We start from the raw sequence: 15680 nt of genomic DNA, 5'->3' as shown, positions 1-15680 counted from the left end.
AATAATATCAAATTTACAAAACTGCAGATGTAAAAGATACATTTGTCTAAAAGTTTCACTGTTGGTCTGTCTTTGTAGTTTGATGATTGTCTGTCTTTACATCTATATCTTTACATTTGTAACTCTACTGTCTTATAAACTTACTTAAGAAAAGTATGAAAAGAAGTACAGAGATTGATTGTGTAGATATGATGTATTTGGGTTAGGAAATATTACTGAAAGTTAGAACTAAATACACAATATTACTTTTGTGCCTGACCTAATCAGCCTAAGTTCCTCTTTATAGTTAGAAAAGACAACATACACGCATTCTGAAGGTGTAATTTATATACTTGTTGTAATATACTTGGTATAGTTTACTGGTTAGTATATACTTTCCTGGTCCGGTGTGACTAGGTCAAATGCTCCCACTGTAGTTGGCTAAACGCAACTTTTATGAGTCCCGTAATCTTCAGGTGAGAAAAGCAGCTCGGTGAATTAAACTTTTGTTCACTCACAGCCTTTGATAAGTACACCCAGTAACTGTCATTGCTGAAAATCTATTGACTTTCAGTGCACCGGCATCAGCAGTGTTGGCACGTGTTTGAAGCTCATTAAATAGATGCTGCATGCGCATACAAACAGTGCTGTAATGCTTTGCTATTTAATGCTCTACCCTCTATTTTATTTTCCAATACAGATATATTGGAGTAGATTTTTAAAAGCAATTCCAATATTCTATCATTTTAATGGGCATCTTGAAGTTCCAACTTTCTGTCACCATTATTTCATCATTATTATCTTTTTTTTTTTTTTTTAATTATTATTAAGTTTTCTGTTGCTTTCATTTTACGTTTGCATTCTGTAAATTAAGCTAGAGAGACCTCACTGTAACTTTACCGTGATAGATCAGGTAGATCTCTTTCCCATATGACTTAGTCTAAAGGCAAAATACACATCTAGTTAGGTAATACAGCATAGCTATGATGTTTATTTGTTCAATCAATAATTCTTATTAATTTAGTCAGGATTTGTAGCATATGCATATTTCCAATTAAAATAAAGCCTTAGCTTTCAAATTTAAAAAATAGTGGTATATTTGTAATGATACTTAAAAATTCATAGCATAATTTAACAGTCCTAAATTGTATAATTTTTTTTTCATTTACATGATTTTTGTTACTTTTGCCCTTCCATTTCCTCTGTGCCCACGATTATTCTGTCTAGTAACTCTACAGATGTCACTGACTCCAAAACTGCTTGATTCGCATGCGAACAAGGCTGAACCCCTTGATCTGCCGATGAAGCAGCAAGAGCCAGCACGTTCTGAATCTGGACAAACTTCATCAGAAGTTCACAGGACACCCACTTTGACCTTGCCACTTCCCAAAAGTCCTAGTCAGACCTTCATGGCATTTCCCAGATCTCCTAGTTTTATAAGCCCCATGAAGTCCCCAAGTCAGTACTTCCAGATCTGTTATTAATCTCTGCTTCTCTGCCCCAAAAATATTTCTTACCAGTTCAACACATTACTTTTAGTATTTTCTTCTAGAAATGTTTACTTCTGTCAGCCAACTGAGTTTTGGTAGCTTCTCTCCTGTATGTCATTTTCCTTTCTTTTGATGTGCTGTCAATGTTGTCATTCCTATTTCAATGTTTAGTAGTTCTTGAAGCACATATCTTTTCTGCATGTACATTAGCATGATTCTTCTTACTAATTGTTTGTGTTCCTTATTTTGAATGTATCTCTAACACCGTATCAAGTGTAAAGCATATCTTTACACTAGGATGCAAAGAATGCGACTGAGTGTTGGAAAATAATTTAGATGCTGATGCTCAACTGTAAACGTTGATTAAAAAATAAAATTAATTTTAAGTGGCATTTCTGCGTTAATTGTAATCTTTGATGTATTCCCCTCCATTTTTAATATTTAAAAACCGTAATATTGTAACATTAAAAAAAAAGTTTCAATTTCAGACCTTTCTGTTTTGTAGTCCTTCATGACATTGTTTAGTTCTATTTCTGCTACTCAGAATATTTAGAGGAAGAAGGGACTTCATATGTTTTTAAAAAATTCTGCTTAGCAATTATGATTTAGGAAAAAAAAAAAAACCAAAACTGCTAAATTTCTAAGTTTGAGATTGCATGTCATTCTGTAATTGTAAGGCACCAAACTGTTATGTGGGAAGGGATGGAGGAGCACTGGAATTCTCCCCGGTGGTTTTTTTGTGTAACGTTAAACATTTCTGACCTTTTGTAGAGGAAGGATACGTAAAAATGTTTCTTCGTGGACGTCCTGTTACCATGTACATGCCCAAAGAGCAAGTGGAATCTTACAATTTGGAAGCAAAAGTAGAACTACCAGCCAAGAGGCTTAAACTGGAATGGGTGTATCCTTTCTGTGCTGGAGGGCTACTGGAAATCAATCATTCCATAATGATTCGGGTTAAATAACTTTACAAGCTAAAGTATAGCAGGATTAAGGTCATAGGGTTCATTTAATTGGTGAAGTGACATTCCATTGAAAATAGGTGTTAATTTCTTGAGGCTGCTGTTCTTCACCCTGTAAAGGGCGGCAGCTTAAGAAAGATTTTGCTTAAATGTTGCCTGAAGGTTAAGTCTGAAGCATGCTAATTAGCCAAAGATTAAACTAGGCATATCATCAGAATGTAGTGAGCTGGGATTATTAATTATAATATGCAAAAGACAAGCTCAGGGTTTTTTCTAGTTCTTAGCAGTAATTTATCATTTTTAACTGTTTTATAAAATGTACACCATTGTCTTAAGAGGCTGGTACATTCGTCTTGAATAATCCCTGAACTGAGTAATGCTGTGCAATTGATAGGTGCTTAGCCATCAAATTTATAAAATTCAATGTATAAAATAACATTTGGATTTCTATCTTAAGGGGGCTTAAACTCCATAAATACTGAACAACCAGATTTTTCCACTGACTTCTATGAGTGGACATAATTGCAGAAATCTAGCTTGAAAGAAATCAGTGTTTCATTACATACAAAAGGTCTCCTATTTCACTTTTTCATAATATGATAGAATTTTTTTTATTATTTAAAAAAAGAAATTTCACTTTTGTATAATCTTTTTAATATATAATAGATGATTCAAGATAAAATATAAACACAACAGGATCTGCGTCTATTTGTAATATCCATTATCTTTAGAGAGATGACGTTTTCATAAGGTTTTCTCTTTAAAGAAAAATATTTTGTTTGCAGGGAAAACAGGTAATTACTTTGTCTTCACAAAAGAAGACAGACTGCATATAGTCTTTTTCAAAGTCGTATAAATAGAACTGCATGTGGTTTCAGAATGTTCAGAGAGTTTCCAAAAATCCCTTTGTATTCACAAGAGATTAATGACAGATTTAGTAACCGTTCTTATTATTCCTATTGCAGCTGAGGCTGTAGGTTCTATCCCATTCTGCTGGAACCGCATAGATAGTGCATGCACAAATAAGTGAAGATGGGTTAAAAAGACAAAAAACCCCATAAAATTAGTAAAACAGGTGAGATTAGAGTGATAAACACTGCTTGCAGCATTTTACCATCTAATTGTACAGGTTCTCACCATTTATCACAACAGAATTGAATTATGTCTTTTGCAGTTGTAAGGAGCTCCTCGCTCGGGGGACCTAAGGATGATAAGGAGAAAGTGTTAGAAAGCTTGCTGAAACAACAGAACACCCAACCATGAAACAAAGCAGAGTGTCATTAGCAGCATGTAGGTGGAACCTGGCCTCAATATTTCAGACTATTATAAGAAATTATAATCAGGGTAGGTCACGATTTCAGTCTCATTAGTTTCTCACTTAAGCTTATTTAAATAACTGAATATTTGCCAGATGGACTATTATTTTTAGTTTGAATATTCATATGTCCTTCCAGGTGTGTGTCCGTATACCCAGCAGAATCCCATCTGAGGTTGTCTGCAGCTAGAAGAGGTGTGAATTAATAAAACAATCTAACTAACCCTAGATGGTTATTCTAAATGGCATTGATGGAGAGGTAGTTTTTTCCCAAAAATACTGTGCTATCTTCTTCTGTTTCTAATTTATTTGCAATTAAATCAAATTATGATATCCATACTTAATATTTATAGCAATGACTAGGTATATGGAAGGTTTAGAAAGAATTAAAAAATAATTTTAAAAAGAGGGAGAAGGTAATGCCCACTTTACAGACTATAACAAGGAGAAGAGAAACTGAACAGGAGCATAAGATCATTTAAGAAGAAAGACAAATACAGCAGAAAACTAAGCAGTACTGGAGGCATTCATTCCAGTTGAATTGGAGGAGCTGCACTGTTTGATTGGAGGATGACAGAACTGGAATAGGAAAAAACATCTTTGTAAGAGACAAATTAGTCTAGCTGTGGGAGTACAGCCAGAAATGCTGTATAATATAAGAATGGAGATAGGGAAACAAGATATTGGAGGTGGCGTGGACAAATGAAAAAGAAAGCAGACTATGATGAGAAACAGAAGGAAGAAAATCTAATGTGTATGGATTTCAGGGCATACCAGAACCATAAAGGATTATTTCAGTCACGTTAACAGCTGTCTGGGTAAGCTGAAAAAAGGTTGATACCTTTGATATATTATCATATATATATTAGGACAAGAAGAAACAAAAACACTGAGTGATGAGCTGTGAGGGGGCTGGAGCAGAGGTGGAAAATCCCAAGTGAGAAATCAGCGCTAAGGACATCAGGGTGAGAGCAGTGGCCTGCCCAGATCCATTTGAGAGAAACTCACTTGGCAAGCAGGAGGTTTGAAACAAAAACTGCAGGCCAAATGAAAAGAAAAGGTCAAGGTAACACTCCCTGAAGTGCCAGTTCACCAAATCCAAGTTGAAGCCACCAAATCCGAGTGTGGGAAACAGTGAGAAGAAGGAGGGATCAGCCCCAGGAGTTTGCATCTGAGAAAAAAAGCTGATAGAAAGAAACTGAGTATTTGACAACAGCAGTCATGTGAAGGGTTGAATACAGCATTGTTCCCCACAGGAAGAATAGTGAAGAAAGGAGACTTTCCCTAAAGAATGTAATCTTTCCCATTTAATGGCTATTTTTGTGCACTAAGATTTGTTCCTTATGCATGTCTGTGTAATGTTTTTCACTTTCTATAGAAGTTCAATTCCTTATACTAACTTCAGCTGCTGGTTCACTATAAATTTGATTATATGTTGTTGAACTAGGGAAATACTATGTTGGCTTCAGTTTGTAACATCATTTGGCCTTAGAGAGAAAAATAAATTTAAACAAATAAAGCATTGTCCAACAATCTAGACTAGTAACACCAACCATCACAGACAGATTCAGACTAATAGTAAATTCTTTGTAATTAAATTCTTTGTGATTGTTTCAATGTAATTGCATTTTAATATCTCAAACTTTAAGAAACTTTGACTGATATGTTTCAGTTTGAGACTAAAAGCTCTATTTCTGAATTCACACTTTAATAATTGGGTATGCAGCACTAGTTCTATAGCGCTTATAAGAAAAAACCAGCAAGCTGTTTCTTCTAAAGTAAGTATTTATATAGGATAAGTATTGACCTTGTTAATTCAACAACGTTACCATGACTATTTTAGTTTGAGTGGCTTATCATTGACCATGCAGAATAGTGCACAGGTATCTTGTTTGGATTGTGTAATTGGGGTTTCATTATTTGTCCATATGTTTTTCACAGCCAGTTTCTCCATATTGACTGCATTAGAATGCACTTCTGTTTTGCCAAGATTCTGCTAATGCTGTTTCTTTCTGTTCCCATTAGGAAAAAAAAAAAAAAAAAAGGGCCAAAATAGTTGTGGTCCCTAATGACTCTTCAGAAAAATAAAACTACAAAATTTGGCTGAATTAACATTCAGTCTAAGAGAGAATATTATTCCAGTCATTTCATTGAAATAATTTTAGATTCATGTTGATATGACTAGCATCAGACTCTGGGCCGCTGCCTTTTAAATACTACAAAAATAAATTGGAATGGATGATGTAACCCTTTTATGGTTTTTATCCATCTGGCTGGTCATGTCCACATTAATGAAATCAATCAGCCTTCACACAGGATAATGCAATCAAATCCTCTTAAAATGCAGGGAGATGTGTTGAATGACTTATTAGTGCTTTTATCAAGTCTAGTTTTTAATTTTAATTAGTCAAGCAGTATAAATAGTAAATACACCTGGGACAAAATTTAGTATTGCCTTTGTCTGTATTTAGCAAATTCTGGAGGATACTGAAGGAATAGTACATCTGCAAATTCCCATATTCTTTGCTATGGATTTTGTGTAGGATTTGTGGGTTTTAAAGTCTGCAAAGTGTTTCAGCTCTCTACTGTAGTAAGGGAAAGAGTTCTGAAGGCTGTCAAGTAATAAAGCTGTGCTCAAGCCAAGAGATGGACTGTCTGGAACAGAGACTACAGACTACAAGGCCAGAGAATCCTATTTTTTTTTTTTTTTTTCCTTTGTTTTTAACATTCTTCATTGGTAGATAATGTTATTGCAGCTTGACCAACACTCTAGCTATGGCTATAGGGGTCGGGATTGTCGCAGCAATCTCTATCTCCTGCCAACGGGAGAGACCGTGTATTTCATCGCATCTGTAGTTGTGTTATTCAATGTCGAAGAGCAACTTCAGAGGCATTACACCGGTCATAATGATGATGTGAAGTGGTAAGTCATCTAATAATAGTTACTTTTTTCTTCATAAAACAGTGTTTGAGATAGATCTACTCATTTTCCATACTCTTCTTTTAGGATGATTATTAGGAACATTATCTTCTTTAGAAACTTCTCCTTGCCTTTTTTAAGTTGGATTGAATTATTAGCCTTCATCAGGGCCTGGGTACCTTGTACAGCTCCTTTAGGTTCAGTCTAACCAGCAAAATAGTTGTAATTTCACCTGTGGTCTTCCTGGTAGTCTTCAGGCACGCTGACCCCATGGCAGATAGCCTGTAATCTTAGACCTGGCTTGTTTGCTTTCATGCACATAGGCCAGATTGGGCTTCAAAGCAATTTAAGTTTGGTGAAGCTCAGAGGATACTAGATACCAGCAAATATCAGAATCTAAATATTAGAATCTAAATTGAAATCTAAATAAACATATGGTTTATCTTGATGGTATCAGTCTGCTTGCACAGTGTAGCTGAAAAAGAGCACCTGGGTTTTTTGATGGGCCCTAATGTATGAAATGGTTTTGACATTCCTTCTTTAAATTAGGCATTATGAAACACCCATTTTCCCTCAAAGCCAAAAATAGGCCTGATAACCAAATCTGCTTGAATTGTGAGCATGTTTCATAAATTGAATTATTTGTATAATCTGGTTGTTTTACAAGGAGATTTTTACCTGGGACCTGTTCCATCTTATTTCCGTCTTTCAAATTTTCTGTCTCTAGATATTTCAAGGCTATCAGGTTTACTGGAAAGAGGATGCCTTTCTGGTTTGTAAAGCTAAATTAATTATTGCCACAGTTCATTTTGTAGGGTACTTGGTCTCTAGAACTGCATACAAAGCAGATGCAGGGAAAAAAGAATTCAGAGGATTTTAAAATACAAGAGTATGACAAATGTTTTGTTAGTTCTGTTTTTTATTCTTAGAAAGTTTACCCGTATGCTCTGTGCTTTATATGAATAAAATAGGGCTATTTATTACGAGCTCAAGTAATAGCTTGTTGAAATAGATAGTCAATAGATTTAAGTTTGGCCTCTTCTTCTTTCCTTTTGTAGCCTGGCTGTTCATCCTGATAGGATCACTATAGCAACTGGTCAAGTTGCAGGGACATCCAAGGATGGGAAAGTAAGTGGCTGCTTTACAGATGTATAATTGTTAATATTTCATAAGAATATGTTATTAAGAAGATACACGCTGTATTCTTTTCCTATTGTATATGGTCTTACATTTTTGGACTGAACGGAAGAAAAAGCTAATTTGGGAGTTCCTATTGCACACTATCACAGTTACCCCACTCCATTATCGAGACTCGTCAATGGTTTCTGATTCCATGCCTTTGACTGAAGGTAAATTTGGAGCTGGTCTCTGAGAGGCATTAAGGGATAAAGCTGCAAAGGAGACAGCAAAGGTTGAGAGGGTGGATGGATGTGGAGGAAAGGAGGACATTAAATTGTATGGTATACAGCTTCATTTTTGATCACAGCTACCAAAACTAAACTATAAAGAATGGGTTTGGGTTGTTTGCTGAAAAAAACCCCAACTTTTAGTCTTGCCATCCTCTAAGTACGAGTATTTTTTTCTCTATTGCCACCTGTATTATTTTAAGCTTAGCTGTAAGCTGGGACTTTATTTGAACAGGGAAAGGTGAACATTGCTCTAAAGAGTTAACAAAAGGGGAAAAGAGTGGAATAACTACCAAAAAGAGGAGCAAACAGAGGCAGTAAAAACCATGAGGAAAAAGTATGCAGTTCTTGTCAAAACCAAACTGTTGCAAACTTTTTGGCAGGCTCCAAAGAAGAATTTTGGGATGAAAAGTGGACTGTCAATATGCTGACTACTTTGAGTGTCATGATTAAACTCCAGTGAGCAATTAAGTACAACACAACCACTCATCCACTCATCCACCCCTCAATGGGATGGGGAGGAGGATTGGAAAAAGGACAAAACCTATAGTTTGAAATAAGAACAGTTATTATTTAATTTTAATTAAATAATGATAACAGCAAGAAAGACAGCAAAAAGAGAGAAATAAGACCCAAGAAAGAGAAGTGATGTACAATGCAATGGCTCATCACTCACTGACTGATGGCCAGCTTGTCCCCCAGTAGCAACTGGCCTCTCCTGGCCAGCTCCCCACTTTGTGTGCTGGGCATGATATTCTGTGGTATGGAATATCCCTGTGGCCAGTTCAGATCAGCTGTCTGAACCATGCTGCCTCCTGGTTTCACATGCAGCTCTTCACTGTCAGAGCATGGGAAACTGAAAAGTCCTTCACTTAGGGTAAGCACTGCTCAGCAACAGCCAAAACATCTGTGTTATCCACATTATTCTCGTTCAAAACACAGCACTGTACCGGCTACTCGAAAGAAAATTAACTCTATCCCAGTCAAAACAAGGACAGTGGAAAAAAAATTTAAATCCCAGATATGCAGTATAAGTTTTATATAAAGACAACTTAGCTGAGTAGCATAAACTATTAATTTTTATCATGTGTTGGAGCTTTTTTACTTACTATTGTATTTTTTAAATAAAGCCTAAAAGTTTGAGGTCTGTGTTTGAGTGGAATGTGGTATATAGGTATATAAAAGCCACTTATGTAACTGAGGTACTGTTGTGCCCTTCGGGTTTTTTTTAATATATATTTGTTTATATTAAAGGACAAATTCAGTGCTTTGAGCGAGAATCCAGCGGCTGCCCGGGGGCGCCCCCTGGTGGCTGCGGGCGGCATCGCGGGGCTCCCCGAGCCGAAGGCGGAGAGAGGGCAGGGATGGAGAGAGGGGGGACCCCGGGGCTTCCACAGGGACTTGATGGGAGGCCAGGATGTACATCTGGAATTTTATTTACAGAGAACAATCTCGTTCTGATTACGGCTGCAAAGAAGAGTTTGAACATCAAGTCATTTTCCCCGGCCATTTTTATAGTGTTGAAATGAATTGCATTTTAGAAATATCCGAGCTTCTTTTCACATTTTACCTTTCAGATTTACCAGAGTTATCTCAGTTGGTACAGTTTAAACTCTGCCTGGGCCTACCAGTAAATACCATGTCACAAAGTCATCAACAATTTTCAGTTCATGCCACGTATCTTAGTGGCCATGAACTTCAGTGAACAAAGGGAGATCAGTGAGATCTGATGTGCTGTACACTCTGGATAGTCAATCCCAAATATTGGTCCTAGGCACAGTAATCAGCAAACCATTTGTAATGTATTTGTGCTTACATGGGAGACTCTAGAGAAATTCTGATAGTTTTTATACCTTCAATCATGATTTTTTTTTTTTTTTTCAGATGCATTTTCATTTTTTCAAATCCTGATGGGTTTTCTCCACTGTTGTTTTGAGTTGATGTTTTCTGTGTCTGTTTTATAGCAATTGCCACCACATGTCCGTGTCTGGGATTCTGTAACTCTGAATACACTGCATGTCATTGGAATGGGATTTTTTGACCGAGCTGTCACTTGCATTGCTTTTTCTAAATCTGTAAGTAAAGTAAATGAATAGTCATATTAACACAACTTTCTGGAAAGATCTTTGAAATCTTTAGAATTTAGGTGGCCACAACAAACTTTCAAGCTGTCTCTTCTCTCAGGTTCCACTTTAGACACTTTAGAGGAGGAAAGCTTGCAGCCAGTTGTTTCTAACAGTTTAGGTTGCTGTTAAAGTGAACAATATTTCAGCAGGCTCAGATTTACCATAGACTTAAAATAAACTGCAATTTTAGCAGTTGCAAAAATACTTGTGTACTTGAAATTTCAGCATCCCTACTTTTCTTGAATCATCCTATTCAGGATGATTCATTCATCTTTCATTCCCTACATAAGAAATTTACTCTCTATGTACCTTTTAACCCTCTCACTGTGTCTAAAATGATTGATGAAAGACTTTTAAAAAATGGAGTCTCCCATAGGATAATCAAAATCTTTTGCTGAAAAGCAGCAAAGGCATATGGATAAAGGATTGTAAAAAAGTAAAATCCTGTTGTTTGACTCCTGGCACCATATTTTGAACTCTAATCTTAGTCAGAGAGATAAAGGAAATATTTACATGCTAATACAGGCAGCATTTGAATCGTATATAAAAACCTGAGTCTGTGACCTGACACGTGCAAGCTGCAAAAAACCCCTGTATACAACAGAATCTGTGAGCAGTGGATGTGGTGGTGTCTCGTTTTCTTGATGGAATTTTTAGATAGGGGAGGACTACTTGGTGTATTCCCTAGGCAAAATTTGCTTCAGTGAAAGTTTCTGCAAACACTTGAAATCCATTGATAACTATGTTTATAGAAAGTAGAAAAGCGAAGGGTGTTTTGGGAGAACTAGTTAAGATTTCAAAGGTGAAAACTAACACAGTTTGATGTCACCTTTGAAGGATAAATAAAAAGGATGAGCAAGCAAATTCTCTGTAAATACCCCTCTGGAGGGAAATAGATGCATAATAACAGAGGAGCACTATTAGCATTTGCCAGAAGAAAACAGGTATTTAATATGTTTACTTTGTGACTTCAGTCACAGCTTGGCCTGTTCTGAGCATCGCTTCCCATTCTGTAGCAGCCCTTCTCTCACTTTAGACAGCCCTCTCTTCAGGTTTCTTAGCCCTGCCTCTGCCCCACCTCCTGGGTTGCTTTGGCACAGTTGTTTTTGTAGTGGTGTCTGACATGTATTTGGGCCTGAATCCTGAGGATAACAACCAAGCAACCTCATATGTAACGAGACACACCAGAAAAATGGGTACCAACAGGAGAAGGTCTAGGAAATATGATGCATGAAGGAATTAGGGTAATTAAGATTTGAAAGAGTGATAAACATCATAACTATAAAAAAGACTCCTGTCAGGAATAAGTTGTTTTCTATTTCCTTACTGTGTTCTCTGATTTTGATCCACTATACCAATATGAAGAATGAAATTATTTTCTGTATTAACAGACATCATAGAAGAAATAATTGATTTAATTTGCAAAGAAAGAACTCCAGTATAGTTATCAGGAAAAGATTTCTTAATAAAATGGATAATGATGTGTAGTTTGCCTTTGGAATTTCCACTACTGGATATTTGTAAAGAGATACCTACCACTTTCCTGACACTTGACTGCTGTTTGCAAGAGTTCCTCCTCTAGGTCCCTTTTTTGCTGTCTTTTCAATGACCCTCTAAATTATTATATTTATGGAGATCTAACTACAAGTATAACAGTTAAAGTGTAAATATGTGTAAATATCTTCACTTCCACATAACTATTTAATTATTTTGAATGTGTATTTATATGTTCCTCGTGTTGTTTGGGTGGTGCATTAATATTTCCCCTGTTTCACCTCAGAATGGAGGAAGTAGCCTGTGCTCTGTGGATGACTCCAATGACCATGTGCTTTCAGTGTGGGATTGGCAGAAAGAAGAAAAGCTGGCAGATGTCAAGGTGTTGCAATAAGATATTTTGTACTACTTGCTAGTATATAGATCTGGTTTCTTGTAATAAAATGTCTTTCTGTATTTAACTTTCTGTGCCTTTTTAACACTTTCACTGTATAAAAGACAAGGAACATGAAGAAAGGGAATATTTTCTCTATGTTGAGTTTATCCCAATAGTTTTGGGCTTTTTTAAAATTTTGCTGTTGTTGTCATTTTAAAATTCGTTAGAAAATTCTAGGCAGCAATGATAGGAGCATGTGCAGGAAAAATGTCCTAAGCTAATCTTTTGCATAGAAATTCTCATTATCTGGCATGATTTTTAAGGATACATTTTGATAGCAACTTATAAAGACATAAAATCTTTTCACTACAAAGTTATTTCAGTCTATGTTAGTAAATGAATTGCTCGGAATTTCTCTGAATTCAGAAATAATCAGTTTACTGAACTAGAGAAACATGTAATGTTGTTTTCTTTCCGTTGCATTTTAGATTTTGATACAATGTTTTTCTTTTTCCTTCAAAGTGCTCTAATGAGGCTGTATTTGCTGCAGATTTTCACCCTACTGATACAAATATAATAGTTACTTGTGGAAAATCACACCTTTATTTTTGGACACTGGAAGGGAATTCCCTTATTAAAAAGCAAGGATTATTTGAGGTAAAATATTTTTTTCCTTTAATTTTACGTTTATAGTAATGATACAATCATACAGAAGTAAGGTTAGATAATGTTTGAGTAAATCAAAACAAGTGATAATTATTAAACTTGAAATGCTGCAGAAGTTTAGGTGGAATTCATGGTATGGTAGAGACAACTTTTCCATGGGTAAAACTTCCACACTGAAATTTTTAAATGAAATTACCCATTGTTCCTTGTATTCTTTTTCCTATATTCTTTTTGCTACATAGCCCCACCCTCTCAATCTGTGCAAAATAAAATTACCTTAGAACTCTCTGTGATTAACTCAGGTTGGAAAAAAAAAAAAATTAAAAAGAGAAAAAGAAAAAAAAGAGTGTGGTGGAGAAGATTTTTATTTTGTGAGAGGAGAGACTCCATAAAAATATATCTGTATGAATTTTCTCCCCTTTTCCTGTGTTCTGTTCAGACACATGTACATATGTCATTCAAATACAGATTGAGCTGGCCACTATTTGGTAAATACAATTTTCATTTTCAGGTTTGGATTTGGTTTTGTTCTCAAATATAGACAAAGCTGTAAAGCACTTGCATTCATAACTGAGGGATGTTTGCAATGTCTGCAGATAACTCCAGTGACTGCTACTTAACTGCTTGTGGAGTTGTGACTCCCACAGCTGACAGCAGTCAGAACAATTATTTACAATGTCAGTTAACATACTTTGTGTGAAATCAGGAGGAGATGCTGAGAGAATGCATTTAAATGTTGTTACATTTTATTCATTTTTCATGCATTTTAAATGGATTTTTCTCTCTGTTCTGGCTCTGTTGGTCTTGATGATGGTTATAGGTGGAAAAGGGTGGTTGCCCTAGTATAGAACAGCTCTTAGTTTGGGGGAGAAAGAGGTCATCATACACATAGATTGTCAATAAGCAATGTATAATGTCCTTAGAAGCTGCCAGTGATGTTTTTGTTCCCTTACACATTTAATCATTTTGTTGCTGTCAATGTCTTAAATGAAGGGGTTTCATTGCTGGAACTTGAGCTTCTTTCAAGAGATGAGTCCTTAATTCTTACCCTGTGGCCAAACCCTCTAGTATTTTTTTTCCTAGAAACTTTGGAGTTAAGAATTATAATAATAAAGTTTGTTTGAAACTCTGGCCATTTCTAAATACACAAAGTCTCTGGCATTCTGCAGTAGTTGGGGATTTGGTTTATCTCAGAGCATCCCTGATTATGTGTTCCATGTTGGCAGGCCCCAGCTTGCAATTCAAGGGTGCAGGATTTGGCCACAATCTTCAGCTGATACATCTTCTGCCCTTGCACAGATTATTCTGTTTAGACTGTAGGAATGTGTTTAACTCTTGTAGATATTTAAATCGTAATAGAGCTGTATAAGACTAAGCTAAATTAACTGAATGCATGAAGTTAAAATCCACGGGTTGTGTGTTGCTGTGAGTGTGTATTTTTCATAACCATGCAGAAACAAGAGAAGCCAAAGTTTGTCCTGTGTGTGACCTTTTCTGAAAATGGTGATACTATTACAGGAGACTCAAGTGGAAACATTTTGGTTTGGGGGAAAGGTAAGAAAAAAATTCACTATTAACTTCCATCTTAATATTAGACTGTGAGTGTAGACTTGAGTGTAGAACTTCAGTTCAAGAAGAAAAATTTTGTTTTATCTCGAGCTCTTTCCCAAGACCAATCCAGCAGATTGTGCCTGGATTCTTTTCTAGGCTAGAGAATATCTGTACCTAACAGCTAGAGCACAAAATTCTATCAAATGTGTTCCCTATTGTCAAATACTGAATCACAGAGCTATGCCAGCGTGTGAGGCTTTTACTGATACAGGAGATGCCAAAAAAGTTCTTCCTTAATCACTGTATAGAAAGAAACATTGTTAATGTAATTGGTGATCTCCAGTCTCTTATCCTGTTCTTCTCTACTCTTTGCAGAAATTATGCCTTTTGACACATGCTTTTAAAAAGACAACAAATAGCGGTATTTGTTTTCCTAGGAAGTCAAGCTAAAATGTATTCAAATCTAACAGAATTCCTCAGCTTTATTTCAGAACAGATGGATAGGAAGAACTTCTTAAAAAGCATTTTCTAGTAAGAAGAGACCTTTTTTAAGGCAGCAGAAGGCAGTGCCTGCCAGAGGGCAAACAGCAGCAACATCCTAAACGTTTACTTAGTTCCTGAGATGCCATGCATAGAATTAGGAGAATCCCTTAAAGGGGGCCTTATTAGTAAAGGAAGAAGGGATATGGATGACAGCTTTTTCCTGTTTACTCAGTGCTTTCTCCCAAAGTACTACTCAGAGGGATAATACCCTGAAAACAATACAGTGAATCAGTTATACAGTTGAACCTTACTGAGCTGTTTTTGTAGATTTCTTTTTCAGCCAGGGACTGTCAGCTAATTATCTCCTTGGCCACTACACTATTGAGGGGTGGATGTGGTGTTTGTAACTTGGCTTCTCATTTATTTCCCTTTCCTTTTTCCTATGGTAATTTAAAGCAAGGCACTTCACCACTTTTCCTTCTGAACTTACTTTAGAAATTGCACTGTCCCATGTCCCTGTTCTTCATTGTTATTTTGGATGTCAGCTGACAAGGGAGACAGGGGCAGTGCTCAGGGGCCAGTTTGCCATCATGCTGGTAGACTAATTCCTACCTCGACTGCAAGCAGCCTCTTCTGCCCTTTCTCTCAGAAATAAAAGGAAAATCTCAGTGTGCTCAAGATCTCAACTTCTGCCAGCTCTTTAGGGTTGGACAAAAATGTTTTTCTTGTTTTTCTATCTCAGTACGGTGTACTTTCTATGTCTTCACTACTTTTGACTCAGAGCTCTATGTGCAAGAGGGGGCTGCTTCCACCAGGTCAGAGTACCCTTAGCAAAAACTTCTCTTAATAGAAATCAGCTGTGCCTGACACATTATATCCATAGGTGTGGATGAAGGAAGAGGCAGTTGTTTT

The 15680-nt window shown here is 36.3% G+C and overlaps 1 protein-coding gene across 17 annotated transcripts in view; it reads left to right on the top strand.

The window, feature by feature from the left end:
• The window catches only part of EML1 (EMAP like 1), a 122640-nt gene that overhangs the window by 93701 nt on the left and 13259 nt on the right, over positions 1-15680 (top strand). For all 17 annotated transcript variants that reach the window (XM_040068711.2, XM_040068712.1, XM_040068716.2 and 14 more), the window contains 7 exons: positions 2241-2370; positions 6520-6669; positions 7725-7794; positions 10037-10147; positions 11979-12074; positions 12591-12725; positions 14189-14288. In XM_040068711.2, coding sequence (XP_039924645.1) covers positions 2241-2370; positions 6520-6669; positions 7725-7794; positions 10037-10147; positions 11979-12074; positions 12591-12725; positions 14189-14288 — 792 coding nt within the window. The remainder of the gene's footprint in view (positions 1-2240; positions 2371-6519; positions 6670-7724; positions 7795-10036; positions 10148-11978; positions 12075-12590; positions 12726-14188; positions 14289-15680) is intronic.

Source organism: Hirundo rustica, chromosome 6, assembly GCF_015227805.2.
Source record: "Hirundo rustica isolate bHirRus1 chromosome 6, bHirRus1.pri.v3, whole genome shotgun sequence".
Lineage (NCBI taxonomy): Eukaryota > Metazoa > Chordata > Aves > Passeriformes > Hirundinidae > Hirundo > Hirundo rustica.
Note: the sequence above shows the minus strand (reverse complement) of the source record. Positions and strands in the feature narration are given on the sequence as shown.